The following is a 14,614-nucleotide window of genomic DNA, read 5'->3' as shown; positions in this document are numbered from 1 at the left end:
GCCGCATCTTTGATGCTTGATTGAATTTATGGATGAAATTAGATCTGAAACGTTTACAGGGTATATTGTACACGTCGAAAAGTGGATCGTCGAATCACCGCAAACGTGATTCCCACGCAAGTATATTAACTCAATTTGACTCGAACAACCCATAGAAACTTGCGATTTGATCACAAGCTTTATTATATACTCACATCAGTGAAGAAAGCATGAGATTTCCGATTTCCTCGAATTTATATGACGGGATTACATACATTCAATACCATCTTCTGTGTCACTTCTCATGTGACGTCCGTCTTAAGATTGCAAGATACCTTTGGTGAGGAGTGAGTGTAGATGCGAGGATGGTGAGAACGGCACAATATCATAAGAATTTCTCTCCCCCTCTTTGCAACTGAAATTAAAAAATATATGAATAGTTTTGACACACAATATTATAAGAAACTTGTGTCTCGCAGTGATTTTTGATCCCCGTATTGGTCTTCATGAACCAACCCTAGCGCAATAGTTACTACGAAACGCGTGTACATCCGTGAGAGTTGAGAGGTACAGTATACAAACTCATAGACCCGGCTGAAAGTAGGGATCTAGAAGAGGAAGTCTTAAGATGTCAAGATAGGCGATCTGTGAGATGAATACAGGCAATAATGGAGGATGATATAGGATCAGGCGTTTTCAAATTCGGATCAACAAAGGGAGGTACACAAGTGGGTGAAGAAAACGTTGCTTGCTTGGGATATCGTTTTCGCCTGATGTCGAACTATAACGCGCAAGCCTCTGCGCTCTCTCTAGCTGCATTACACACGCATAGAGTCGTGTTTATTCGTATGTGAAGGAATTATATTCTGGTAATCCGCTTACCGGTCCTGGAAAACGATGCCATGTCGTTGTCGGTCTTATTGTGCCAGGCTTTTTGTGAGAAAACAGCATTTTCGACGCTTGAGGTGACGACAAGAAGAGGCTTAACTTGTCTACGTCACAACACTTGTACATCCGAAAACAGCAAGTAGCCCTGCACTGCAGACTGTCACGTGACACTGCAGAACAAAGACTCAAATTCTTCACCATCAAATTTTCTCCACGAAACGTGTCAGACGTTCGATTATTCAACAATAAACCGAACCGAACATACCCGTCGGTAAAATTCATGTTTGATAATTGCCACGGTTTCGTGATTATTTTTTGTGCCAATAACCCGTCGTGATCAACGCGTTAATAGAACTTTCAACGTATTTTACAACGTGACGGATGGGAAGGGTGGAAGGAGATGGTAAATCACTATACAGCGATTTTTCCGGTTGAAAAATAAGAGAATACATGGTGGTACAAGCTGCAACGATATAGAGAAATAAAATACGCCTGCACAGTATGCCAGCTTGGGCCTGTGTGCTGTATGAATACATAATCCTACGGCAAACAACCGCCACGCGGCAACCTACTTAACCCATTTAAATCCGTCGCGATACGTTTCACGGATTATAGAGAAGCTCGTGAATATTTGCTCGATATTTCACGCCTACCAAAGGATTGAGATTGATGTCTCCATTACCAGACGCTCGGAAATCCCGTGCAACAATCTCGCAAAAACCGCTCGCTCGAGTTCCATGATATTCGTGCATTGTTCAATTTGATTAGCGATATTCAAATTTAAATTCTGTGTATCTATAATGGCTGTTTCAAATTTTCCGGAAAAATTTTGCGATCAAAAACCGTACCGAGGGAATAGTCATACACGTGCACGCTTAGTCTCGTTTATTTTATCCCCTTTTCGAATTTCCAGTACGTAATATCGTCAGAAATCACCCCTGCAGTGTGTAATAAGGCTGATACATAAAAAAAACCTTCTATCGATATGAAAGGCTTGCACGCGTCGTGCGTAGCGATGTCAACACCGATATAGTGTACAGATACCTACGCCCTTTTACGTCGAATGAGTCACTCTTTGAAGCATAAAAATACGGATGATGGATGATGAGTGATTAAATCGAAGGCGCTTCTTCTGAATTTACGGTATAACAAATGTATATACTGCAATCATGATGAGACCGCAATGATTTATCGGTATGTTAATTCTTTTTTTTCTTTTTTTTTTCACTAAACAATTCAATGTCGAGTTTTTTAAATTAATGAACTCGAGTCCTCTCGGTTTTTAGACATCCCTGCCCTGCAGATACGATTTCGTTAAGTATACCTACGTAAACTCAGTATTACGGCCAATTAACCGGCGAGAAGGTATCAGCGTACGATGTTCCTACGGCATACAGGAGTTTAAATTTAAAATACATATAGTTTACGATAAAATTGCAACCGCAACACGTTTTACGCAAGGCAACGGAAGAAAAACCGCAGACACGTATAGCCTCCAGCATTCGGAACACGAGCTGGAAAATATTGTGTATTATATGTATATATATGTATATATATACATATGAAAGTATAAGAAGCCATACCAGCTTTTTATACTCTAATAATGGTTGATGGTTCTGCGACAAAAGGATAAATGTAAAGTTACGTTCACGTATAAAAATGAAAACAATAGAAAATCATTTCAAGTCATGGAGTCAATGTTGTCAGGAATTTATCTGTAATATGAAGGTACACGAACAAAACTATTCCATACAAGGTACAAATAACTTTATAATTTTTATCATATTTCCTGCAGTCAATTTTCGTAACAGCATTTCATTATATGAAATAATTTTTTCGATAAAATATAATTACAGTCGCTGACCCCGTGAAGTGAGTTGAGCATCATGTGCATAAAATTGAAAAACCTCGAGGTTGTTTTCAAGAAAAGTCTGTATCCGTACCTGAAAAGGATGCCCACGGTCTAAATTAATTTGAAGACAATGCGCGTATACCTCCCCCAATCCTTTTTTTTTTGAGACAGAGTAAGACGGAGATGGGTATGGAGAGAATGGACCAAAATTACAGACCGGAAGCCCGGTAATTTGGCGGCTGCGGTGTCGATTATCGATGCTCGATCACTGCAGGTGATCGTAGAAAATCGGGCTATTCGAAGACCCGTGGACCGTGATCTTCACGGGTCACGCACGGAATTGCGTTTGTGCATTAAAGCGTGACGAGTAAAACAGAGAGTGAAAAAAAAAAACAGAAAAAACTACGAAAAGACCAAAATTTAGTTTTTTGCGCGTCACTGGGTATAAGGGAAAAAGTTCAATAAAACGAAACATCTTGTAATTACAATTTCTTTCATGAATTTCTACACGCTTTGTTTTCTCGTGGAGAAAAATATTTCCACAGTTTCAAGTGTAGGAGGGTTTGGTAAGTGCGATAGGTATGCATTTTAGATTAACTGAGTACGGTATTGAAATGTTAGAAACTTCTTGATTATTTTCTTTTAATATTTTTTGAGCACGAATTACACATGTCGAGAAAAATCACTCTCCAATCTTCTATTCTCTTGATAAAAAAAACATCTGTTATATTTTAAAGTAAATAGTATGGATCAACAGAATTATTATATTTTTGATATCATATAGGTGTAGGTTTTTTTTTTATAACAATCATAACGTGAAGTCCTCCCATACGTATATATGTATATGTGTACATTTGTATAACATATAATATACATATATATATATATAAACAGAATAAAATTAACAAAAAATACGCACACTTATCACAATTAGGATTGGGAATAAAAATGTATTAATCATTCATAAATTAAACATGATTGTTTTCACCATAACGTATAAGGTATTGATTATATCGTTATGCATTATAGGTATATGACACGAAATCTAAAGTAAAATTAATCAATTCATCAGAACGCAGGTTAAAATCAGGGCAAAAGTTGATAAAACTAATTACAAAACGGAACAAAAGATTAGCGGACAAAAACAAAAACCTTATACATCTATGTGTTATAAAATTGGCAAGCTCGTTATGACTATTGTTAAAAAAATGACGTCTCAAGTTGATTATCTTGAAAAAGGCACGGCGTTTCCATGATTATTGTTATTCTATCCAAGGCTATTGTACACAGGTATATTATACATTATTAGTATACAAAAGGGAAAACAGAAAAGACAAATCATTTGATTGTATTCTCAGTTGCATACGCGAATTGAATTATCCCCTAAATCGTTTATTAATTTATATCTATCTCTATAAAGGCTAAAGTTTGTTGTATTTAGTCTTATACGGATTATACGTTACATCCGATGTGCTTGAGGAAAAAGGTGAGTTATGCCTATACGCATATATAATATTTATGTATATTTATAATAACACCTACAAATTACGTAAAAGCGAACGAAATAATCAGATTTCAGATAGATTATAAATCCGCGTGTGCAAAGAAGATGTAATAAAATGAACTGTAATCATTGATTTTCTGTACAAGCATACATGGACGCAGGCATATGTTACGTGTAATATATTACGCGTAAGTGTATGCAGCACTTGCATTATTGTTCACTTAGAATTCTCAATTTTCCAGCCATATAGCTGTACATTGTACAAAAAAAATAATTCACAGGTCGCTATACTCTTACGCATTGTGGTTTAACTCGAATCACTTGCTAACTCATGATACCTAATTTCACAATGTTTTGCGAGACTTTGAACAAATATTCATTTTACAAAGAGAGTGAGAATTGATACAATTTTAACTCTGCATATGTTTCTCCACGTGAGAATAATACGATCTAAATACTTCACATGTCATATTGACACGGTTGAAGAATAAAATGTATAAGCATTAACGTCACAAAAAGTGTATCTTTTCAAGTGACTTATCCCAAATTTTTTTTATAGGAAACGGAAAACGATGCATTGATAATTACATTGAATAAATACTGACTTCTAAAAGAAATACAATTCTAAAAGTCTAAAAAAAAATGTATGTAAATGTATGATTCAACGAACATTTAGTCTAAATGCATCTTCATTGCACCTTAAAAAATTGTTCTTGTTAAATCACGTAGAACATCCGCAATCGAATATACTCGAGGTTTATCACTAAGCTTTTCAAAAGTCGACAGTCATTACCTTACAAAAATACATCGGACGGATCTGACTAAATCTTTTCTTGTCTTTTGTATCTGCACGTACGTTATTAATGATGTCTAATAGCGTAAGAAGAAGAAAGGTTCAAGACATTCCGCAACTCACATAGCATTTACAAGATGCCGATTAAAAAACGTAAGCATACGATCGATCACTGTTCGCTTATACTTTTGCCAATTTTCAAATATTCTCAATATTTACCACGTCTTGATTTTCTTAAAGCGTGTCATATTTTCCTTCGACTAGGTACCTCGGACATTTCGATCGGTTGAAAGATATTGCGAGTGCATATTTTTTTGTAAGACAAATATTAATGACCGCTTATAAAGTCTTTTTATTTTTTATAGTTTGGTCTACCACATAACCATTATATTTCCTCCGAATAATTCAGTCGGAATACAAGTCTATAATCGTTTAAGTATTTTTTCGCAATTTTCACGGGAAGAAAAGCATGTATTACGGTTGGAAATAATTCGCTAATATGGATCCATGCAGATAATTATCGAAATGTTATTTGTGTGCGGGTGAAGATGAAAAATCCTCAGCAGAATTCCACGTAGAACGTTATGGTTGTACCAATTTCTTTTTGTTCGCATGATAATCACAGGATTACGATATTATACACACCGAAGATTTAATTTTAGACTTGGTTCGGGCTGAGTATAAGCAATAAAAGAATCGAATTAAAACGGTCGAGTGTTAAGTCGCGTGTTAACGCTAAATTCTGATAATTCCTGAATGTCAACGCCGTACAGACGTGATATGCGAAAATTGAATTACAAAAAAAAAAACACGATAATTGATTGGTTGCATTCGATAATATTAATACAATACAAGAAATTTTTTGATATCTATACACAAAACACAACGGACAACAAAATTTTAAGACGTTATACATCAATAAGACTGAATAGGAGTTTTCCTGCTTTGCCATGAATCTGCAGAATATGGAAAAAGTGAAAACTAGATTCAAAAATGACCATAAAAAATACGACATGATTTAACATCCGGTCAAAGAGAACAGATAAAATAAACAACTAATAGAGGTGGTTCACCCAGAAGTTTTACCATGACAAAGTGCAATTGAAAACAAAATGATTAAAACAGAGAAATCAGAAAACAAGTTTCTTCAACACAAAGGAAGATTTCATTAGTGACTCTGTCAAAAACAAACAGGAATACGACAGAACATAGCGCGAAACGCTGAAACTCGTCATACCCGAATTATCGCTTCTCTTATAACATTTACCAAGCATCCAAATTTGTTTATTCAACGATTTGTTTTTCTATATTACATTAATTAGTTGTTTCGTGTGAAATACTGCATAATCATTAAAAATACATACACGAATGCACTGCTCGTTTTTGCAAAAATACAATTTCTTAAACTAAAACGTCTCCCTATCTACAATATTTATGTTAATAGTATGGTATTAATAATAATTACTTAATTAATTAATGACGTTAATCACGTCGACGTTATTTATCAATCACCAAAAACGTGACATTAGTTTAGGTATATCAATGAGTGACACACCCCTACCTTTAAAGTCCGTACGACATACAGTTAGCATTATAGACTTGGTTGTTCTGAAATGACCGGAAAATCCAATCAAAGTATTATCTTTATAAAATCGACTGAATTTCTTAACATACCGCGATCCCCATCTACACCGACAAGGGTTGTAAATAAATATTTTCATTCGATTCAATATTTATCAACATGGTGAGTTTCGATAAAAAAAATATACAAGATCACGGCTTTTCAATCTCGTCGACAAATTTACTTTCTCGGGGAATTACTTACTTTCAGTTTATAATAATGTAATCCCATTTTGTTTTTTGAAATTTCAAAGATTTACGATGAAAGATTCGTCAGAAAAAAAGTTTGAACAAATCTGCTTCCGAAATAAAACTCATCCCCGAGTAAAGATATTTTTTTGACGGAAACTCGTCAAGTTATTGAATTCTAAATACGTTAACTTTAATTATTATAATCACCCTGCACATGCGATGACAATTTGTACGAGTTTTATGTTTTCCTTTTTCTTTTGTTAGCGAAAGATATTATATGGCGTGCATGCAAATTTTCACAGGGACGTTATTCTAAAGCGTAATAAAATCACTCTACCCCTAAAGTTTGAAATGATTTTCAAACATGATACAAACTATGATCGTATATCTAACGGAGGCAAATCGAACTTCACCAATAGCTGCGAACCACAATGTTTTTCCTAAACGACGTACTGGCAAATTTTTAACAAGAAAAAAAAATGCACATTAACGCAGTTATTTGGTCAAGTTTAGTTAATAGTACGTTTATTTGAAGCTTTGAAAGTTTCAGCCAGCAAGAAAAACCAAAAACAATGAACCGTCGAAGCCGAAAGTTCAGAATTGTATAAATTTTATTAAACCCATTTTTATGGTTCTTGATATACTTAAAACATGAAAAATATGTGTGAAAGCAGGAATTTTGCATGAAATTTGTTCTATACAAAACTTTTTTTCTCAACACATTTCATTGCGAGGCTACAATGCTTGTGGTTTAAAACTTGTATAAATATATTTAAAAATCACCTCGATTTCGAAGATTTTCATGCCGTCCGAAAAAAAATCATTTCGATCAGAAGCTTCAACATGCATAAATTCAAATAAGCTCGATCTTTGAATATTATTCTTGTTAGGTTACAACAGAAATAAATGTAGAACATGTAAAGTTTAAAATCCCTGTAACCATATGCAATAAAAAAAAATTTCAATTAAATAAGTATAAGACCAAATATCATTTCCATAATTCTGCCCCCTACCCCCACCCCCGCCCTCATTCCAGTCCGAAATTTATTTAATCATTAATTGTACGCATAATTATATCGGTCCTCAATCTGCAACGGTGTGACATCACCGAGTGTGTCGAGGCCAACACTTTTTTTTAAGTAAATATCTCATACGCCTCGTCAATTATCACTTGATCATCTATTATTAAATTGTTATTGAATCCACAATATATACTGCGAGTAAAAGTTTTTTTTTCTTTACTCTTTTTCAATTATTATCAATTCCTTTTTGTATTCAAATTTGTGTCATTCGTTTATTCACTCACTAGTATTAAGCACATGATCACAATCGTCATCGTTCGAACACTGAAATTTTATTTTTATTACCTCGAATTTCACTGAAACAATATAATGATTGTGGACAAATGTTTTTCTTCACCTTTAATTTTTTTAAAATTGCACATTGTCGGTGGTCGAAAATATTTCAATAATTGACAATACACAAAATTTCAATTCACTCAAGAGCCTGCATCAGGTTACTTAGCTCTCGAAATGTCGTGCCAATTTTCCCAGGCATATTTTGCTTTGTAAGTAAAACCGATCTCACCGACATTAATTTTTCGTAACAGGACACGCACTTGTGGTACCTGCAGGATAAATACATTCAACGATTATGATAACACTCCATCCGCGTGTAAAAAAAACTTTGAACACTTCATTTTTCAGCTTTAATCATTGGACCTACCTTTCCTCGCGAGAAACGTCGACACCGATCGTATGTAACGGAGCTTGGACGTTTGACTTGATTACAGGTGAGAAATTACGAAGTATTAACCTGAGAGCCGTGCAGCCCACTGATACGTACCTGAAATCAATGGAGTAAAAAAACAACAATTACAAATTTTATCCCAAGTAATATCATAGAACAGAAATAAAAATAGCTGACTGTCTATATTGTAAAATATATAAATTTGAAGTAAACTGTTTGTGGATTAAAAGATTGGATCAATTTGATCAATTGGATCAAGCAACGGAACAACTTTGATTCCGAATACTTTTCGATCTGAAAAGTAACAAATTTTTATACTGCCTTTTACTTTTCAGATCCCACACCCCTTATCGAACCAAAGTAAAGCACAAAGGATCGCGTGCGCCATATATAAAAGGGATCATAAAATAAAAATGTATTCTACAGATGAATCGAGACTGCGAGTTACAGAGAAGCGCCTCAACTTAACGCCCCGTCGATATTCCGCATCATCCGACATTTACAACCCTTTCGATTCGCCGCGGCGATTCCCCGGTACATTTGGCTCTTCTATCAAGCCAGACACCCGCCCATTCTTCGCCCTAGTCCAAATGTCCAGAACTAGTTAACCCTTTCTTGTACCGTATAAGGCGTGACGAATTTTTGGGCGCGCAGCCTCTGCACGCACCCGTTTTCGAACTGCATCCAGAGCGTACGATTTGCCATCGCACGTTAAATTTATGTCATCGCACGCACACATATAAACCTAAATGTAATATTTATGTCCGGCATTTTCTACGCCAAATATTTCCCACAACGAACGAGGATTTGTCCAATAAGATGAAAAAATAAAAAATAAACGTAGATAAAAATAATGCACGCAATAGCCTCTCATCAACTCGTTGGACATTACAAGTCACCGTGTTATTTTTATTTTTAAATGGTACGTAAATCGAGAGTCGTTCCTCTACAAGGTATGCATTATACATAGAGCTGTAGGTATAAAGTAGGTATAAGCATCGCACCACCCCACGTGTGTGACATCTCTATGTATACCAATGCGACACAGTTCAGGACACCCCTTTTCACGATGAATACATTACGCGAGATCAGAGTTCGTTCTTTTTTTCTCACACTGTTCCGAGGCGTGTCAAATAACGCGGTAGATCTAAATACCATAAAATCATTGAATCGTCACGCAACACTCCACCGCGTCCGATAATCGTCTTTATGCATACAACATATCGTGTTGATAGGTATATAAGTCGGTATACGGTTACGTTCAGATTTCCTGAATCACTTAAACTTTATTCAAGACAAATGTATTTACGATCAATATCTTGCAAGTTATTGGGGAAAGAACTTCTAATCGTTACGATAACCTGTATTTCGAGAGCTGCAGCATGAGAAAAAACAACGATAAGCCGGGAAAAAATGGAGGTGAAAAATTGTTAGGAACGAAAAAAAATCGAAACTTGTTTGTAATTAGCTGGGTCAGTCACAAGCTGTTGCCCCTTGACTGCAGAGCGTATAAATGTTTGCTTCCTGGTAGTATCTGCGCGTCAGCCGTGGAAATACAGAGTTCAAAAAGGATTAGTAAAAATAAAAAATACAGAAAATATAAATACCGTTGGGGGGTGGAAAAAAAATTGTAAACAAAAAGATGCATTTAATTTGGTCATACCTTAAGGCATAAAAAGTTAATAATGCAACATTCGTAACTGGAAATATCCTGCTTACATAAAAAAAAAAATTATTGTCATTTTTACCTGAGAATCGTAACCTGAACATTCCAATAAAAGTAAAAGCAAATTATAAGAAATACGGTAAATGAAAATGATGCAGAAACAAGGAAATACCAGGAAAGACATCTATATAAAGCTGAAAATGAATTGTACTGGATGCGGCGTCTATTTTAATGATTTAATTACGTTTTCACGAGCGAGTTGTGTACGGCTGCGAAGGCATCGGTTATACGTATTGTGTTTCCGGCGTGAAAGGGCCGTTGAAATTACCCAGGCTGAAAATTAGGCTTCAGTTAAACTGACTGCAGCCAAACGGGAGGCTCTACCTTCGCTGCGGGTCAAACGTTATACGGGGTGACCCTAAACTGAGAACCACCCACAGTGAATTTTCATATTCTGAAAGAGACTTTCGTGAAGAAAATAAACGACACAGATTTCTCAGATCTTGATCCTTTCCGTAGAAATAAATGTGAACCGAGTTCACCGCGCGCAGCGTCGGCATTATGACGTTGCATTCTCGACCCGACAGGAAAGGAAAACGTTGCGGTTTTCAGGCACCCTTATCGGCAACCATTCGACAACCCGCGTTCTGTGATTGAGATTATCCGAGTTGAAAAGGATATGGAAATATTTTTTCAGATTTTCTTCTATCTAGCGGTCAAAAGATCGTTTTTTGTGATTTCTGATAACAACGATTCGAATTGCAGGCTCACGTTGGATAATCGAGTGCATTTCTATTTCAATAAAAAATGTTGTGTATCCAAAAGATTTTGAACCGTTTATCCATTTCAGAGGACGCGAGTTTATTTAGCCACAACAAGGTTGAACGGATTTTTCTTGTAACACGACAAACCACTGGCAAATAAATTTGCGAACAAGAAACAGTGTATTTTTATCGCGATTAATTCGGTTTACATTCAAATAGTGAGTAGCAAATTATTAGTAAATGAAACAGACTAAGCATCTACTATCCTCTACTTTCTGCTAGCTGATTTTTTCAAATCGATCATCCTGTTGATTCACACAGTACCTATAAACCAACACTGAAAAGTATTGGCGCACTGATTCACCAGATTTCTCCATCGGACATAGTTTCACCGAAGTCAGAGGATACCAATGATGCTACGTAATTATATTGGGTAACAACCAGGATCTAGTGAACTAAAAATTAAGTCCTGGATCTTGTATTTTCGTCATGTCAGTATTGCATAACTTCGTCGAATCGAAGTTGGTAAGGATTTTCAATTGACAATTTTCCGACATTTGTATAAGTGAAGTATTTGTCAGGGCAAATATGGAATATGGAGAAACACCCCGTAGAGCCGAAGGTCCTCAAACCTTGCATGCACCTACAGGACTCGGGTCACGTTCCAGTATACCATAAAAGTGGATAGAGCTAATTGCCGATTGGGCAGCAGGCCGTCTGACAGCTGACCCTAATCTTCACCCCCGTACCGAAGTCGGTAACCTTATACAACTGGTTGTTAAACTGTATCCTTATCGTCGGCACTCGTCCGAGGAGCAGCGAGTCATTCACGCGTTAAGGTAGCCTAATTGAAATTACATTTGATCCGGAAACGCGGGGACAGGTAAGGTGCATTTGAATATGGTTCACAGGTGCGAACATTAAAATCAAAATCTCCCTCGATCACCTGTTTCATCATTAGACATACTTTCGCAATCGGATCAAGGAAAGGATATATTCGTTAAGGGTAAACAAAAATGGTGAACAGCTTCCGCACTTTTTCAAATAAAAAAAACCAAACATAAATTGTCGAGTTATGTACAATCACGCATTTTAAGATCTAGACCAAAAATTAGAATAATTCAAGTTCAATGACTGGCATGAAGAAGACTGTTAAAGTTCCGTGACAATTTCAGGCTTTCATCATTTTAGCCTCAAAACGTATTTTTATTGTATTTGAGAAGAGATCAAATAGAAAAATCAAATAGCCAAAAATAACAAATACCAATGATATTTCGTTATATTTAAAAGTGACTATCAGGGTCTATTAAAAAAATTGTTGATATTTTATATACACATGCACAAAATTTGAAACGGGCAGAGTGACGCAATGGGACAGTGAGAAAGCGCGTGTCAACATATGTCCGTGTCTCACATGTCCTTCAAATTTCAATCCGTGAATACAAAAGGGAACTCGAGGTTTCGTATTTGAATTTGAACTCGAATTTGCATCTGCCTATCGTACGTACAGCCTCTCGTTGTCAGAAGCAATTGTCTCAGCTAATTATATCCGCCTCCTTTATGCTCATCATAAAATACGAACTGCTTCAGCCCGTTTCAACCCGAGCTATCCCGTAATACGTGCATTCAAACCGTTCGCTATTCTCACGTACACGCGAGTACATATTGACGCGCAACCCTAATACCCTCACACTCACCCTCGCCCTCGCCCTTCTCTCTTTCCCCATACCGAAATCCCCTGTAACCCCCCAGCAGAGAACGTTTTTACGGACGATGAGGCGGGGGGACGAATAAGAAATTAAAGGGAGAGAGACGAGAAGAGGAGAGGAGAGAAGGATTCGCAGGGTAACAGGGAGAAGAACGGAGAGACAAAGTTTGGAGGAAGAAATGGAAAAGGGTATACGTTTCAAGGATGTCTCTTGCTCTTTGTTTCTCTTATTCACGACATGTAGGCGAATTAATTATGGTAGAACAAAAACAACAAATTTTGGAAGATCAAATTATATGGAAAAAAAACCGAATTACAAAACGAATGGAAGATCAAAAAACAAGTGACGAACGTAAAGAAAATAACTCAAGCCTTAGGTCTTTCTTTGTCTGCAGTTCATTCGCAAGACAATCGCGTCCTACAACTCATAAGGTTTATACGGACGTTACGATGTGGTCGGATTTTTTAACCCCAAGAAGTGACGGCACTTCATGACAATTCGAAATGCATGAGGAAGTGAAAGACAGAAAAAAAAAGTTGTTGCTATTCGTCAGAAGTTTTTTTACAGAAACGAATTTTTACATATCAATTTGGTAATTTATGTGAACTTATCCGTTTCTTTATACGTATAATAAAAAATCTGATGTGAGAATTATTATTAGGCTGATATTTTACTACTGAAAACCTATTGCTTTCTGGAACTTGCATAAATTTTCTCACATTTGTCAAAAACACATTCGTACAGTTTTCGCATTATTCTACAATTTTATTTAGATATTATCTATTTACGAACAACGAACGAAAAAATTTCGAATCGATATTAGTAATGTAGTGATGTGTTTCTATTATTACTGAACTTGTAAAAAAATGCATTTATTTTATGACCACTTCGTAGATCAAGTTTTGCAGTATTTCTTTATTTCTTGGATACCATTGAGACAGGAAGATCTTGCCAAGGTGGCGCTAGAAACCGGATTACAAAATTCCCCGAGATTTTCCTAATTGTCAGAGCCTGTTTCCCGAAATTCCCTGCCATTCTTTCACCATTAATACTTACTCTTATTTTTCAGAAATGGTTATATAAATGCTGTTCAGAATAGTTTGTAGAGAATAGTGTAATAAAATTAAACAGATCTTACATCAAACTAAAAATCTAAAAATCATTCAATCTCGCACGAATTGATAATTCGTTTTTTGTTAATTATTATTAATAAAGCTGAAATAATTTTGAAAAACAAAACAGAAATATGTCTTAATATTTCCCTGAGTTGAATTCGAATTTGATGAATTTCCCTGATTTCCCGGTGCTGCTCCCACTCTGCAATTATATTCACAAGATCGCAACTGCCGACCTCTTCACGTTTTCATCAATAACAAGATAAGCATTCGAATATTCGTATATGATACCGTGAAAATTTTGCACGAAAATAAAATCTTATTATTGAACTTGTGTCGGCCACTTCAATGGTACTTCTTAAATTAAATATTACTCCACCTGAACTTAGTGTTAATCGAAAAATGACTGCAAATTAATTGTTCAACTTACATTTCGTATTTACTTTGAAGTAGATCGCAGATGGAGGTAAGCAAAGAATTACATAGGTCTAAATTCCAAATGGTTCTGAAAATAAAATTGAAAGCTGCACTGTTTCAAGAATCATCACGTGTTGATTAAACTATAAATCGGGTATTGTTCATACATACGGTTTAAGGGTAATAACTCCTAAAAGGTCGACTATAACGGCCAAATCGTTCATTGCTACTGCCGAGTCAACCGCTGCCTGTGAAGTGTAAAAATAAAGAATATTATAAATCTGTTTAAATTCAACAAATGCCCTACGTTGTCTCTTGAGCGAGGAACCGTATTTCGGCTGATTCTTCACAAATATTTATAGTCGT

At 35.8% G+C, this 14,614-nt stretch overlaps 1 protein-coding gene across 12 annotated transcripts in view; it reads right to left on the bottom strand.

Moving 5' to 3' along the window:
- The window catches only part of LOC124405283 (katanin p80 WD40 repeat-containing subunit B1), a 41,926-nt gene that overhangs the window by 20,364 nt on the left and 6,948 nt on the right, over positions 1 to 14,614 (bottom strand). For 7 of the 12 annotated variants that reach the window (XR_006929086.1, XR_006929083.1, XR_006929084.1 and 4 more), the window contains exons 12-14: positions 14,420 to 14,496; positions 14,262 to 14,336; positions 195 to 394 (exon numbers count right to left, since the gene is read on the bottom strand). Coding sequence is in view for 4 of the 12 variants with exons in the window: in XM_046880068.1 (XP_046736024.1) it covers positions 8,323 to 8,455; positions 8,554 to 8,673; positions 14,262 to 14,336; positions 14,420 to 14,496 (405 nt within the window). In the remaining 8 variants the exon portion in view is untranslated. Of the gene's footprint in view, positions 1 to 194; positions 395 to 737; positions 1,038 to 6,939; positions 8,456 to 8,553; positions 8,674 to 10,035; positions 10,112 to 14,261; positions 14,337 to 14,419; positions 14,497 to 14,614 lie in introns of those variants that run through there. The other 5 variants (XM_046880068.1, XM_046880067.1, XR_006929088.1 and 2 more) reach the window with 4 other exon arrangements.

This window comes from Diprion similis, chromosome 4, assembly GCF_021155765.1.
Source record: "Diprion similis isolate iyDipSimi1 chromosome 4, iyDipSimi1.1, whole genome shotgun sequence".
Taxonomy (NCBI): domain Eukaryota; kingdom Metazoa; phylum Arthropoda; class Insecta; order Hymenoptera; family Diprionidae; genus Diprion; species Diprion similis.
Note: the sequence above shows the minus strand (reverse complement) of the source record. Positions and strands in the feature narration are given on the sequence as shown.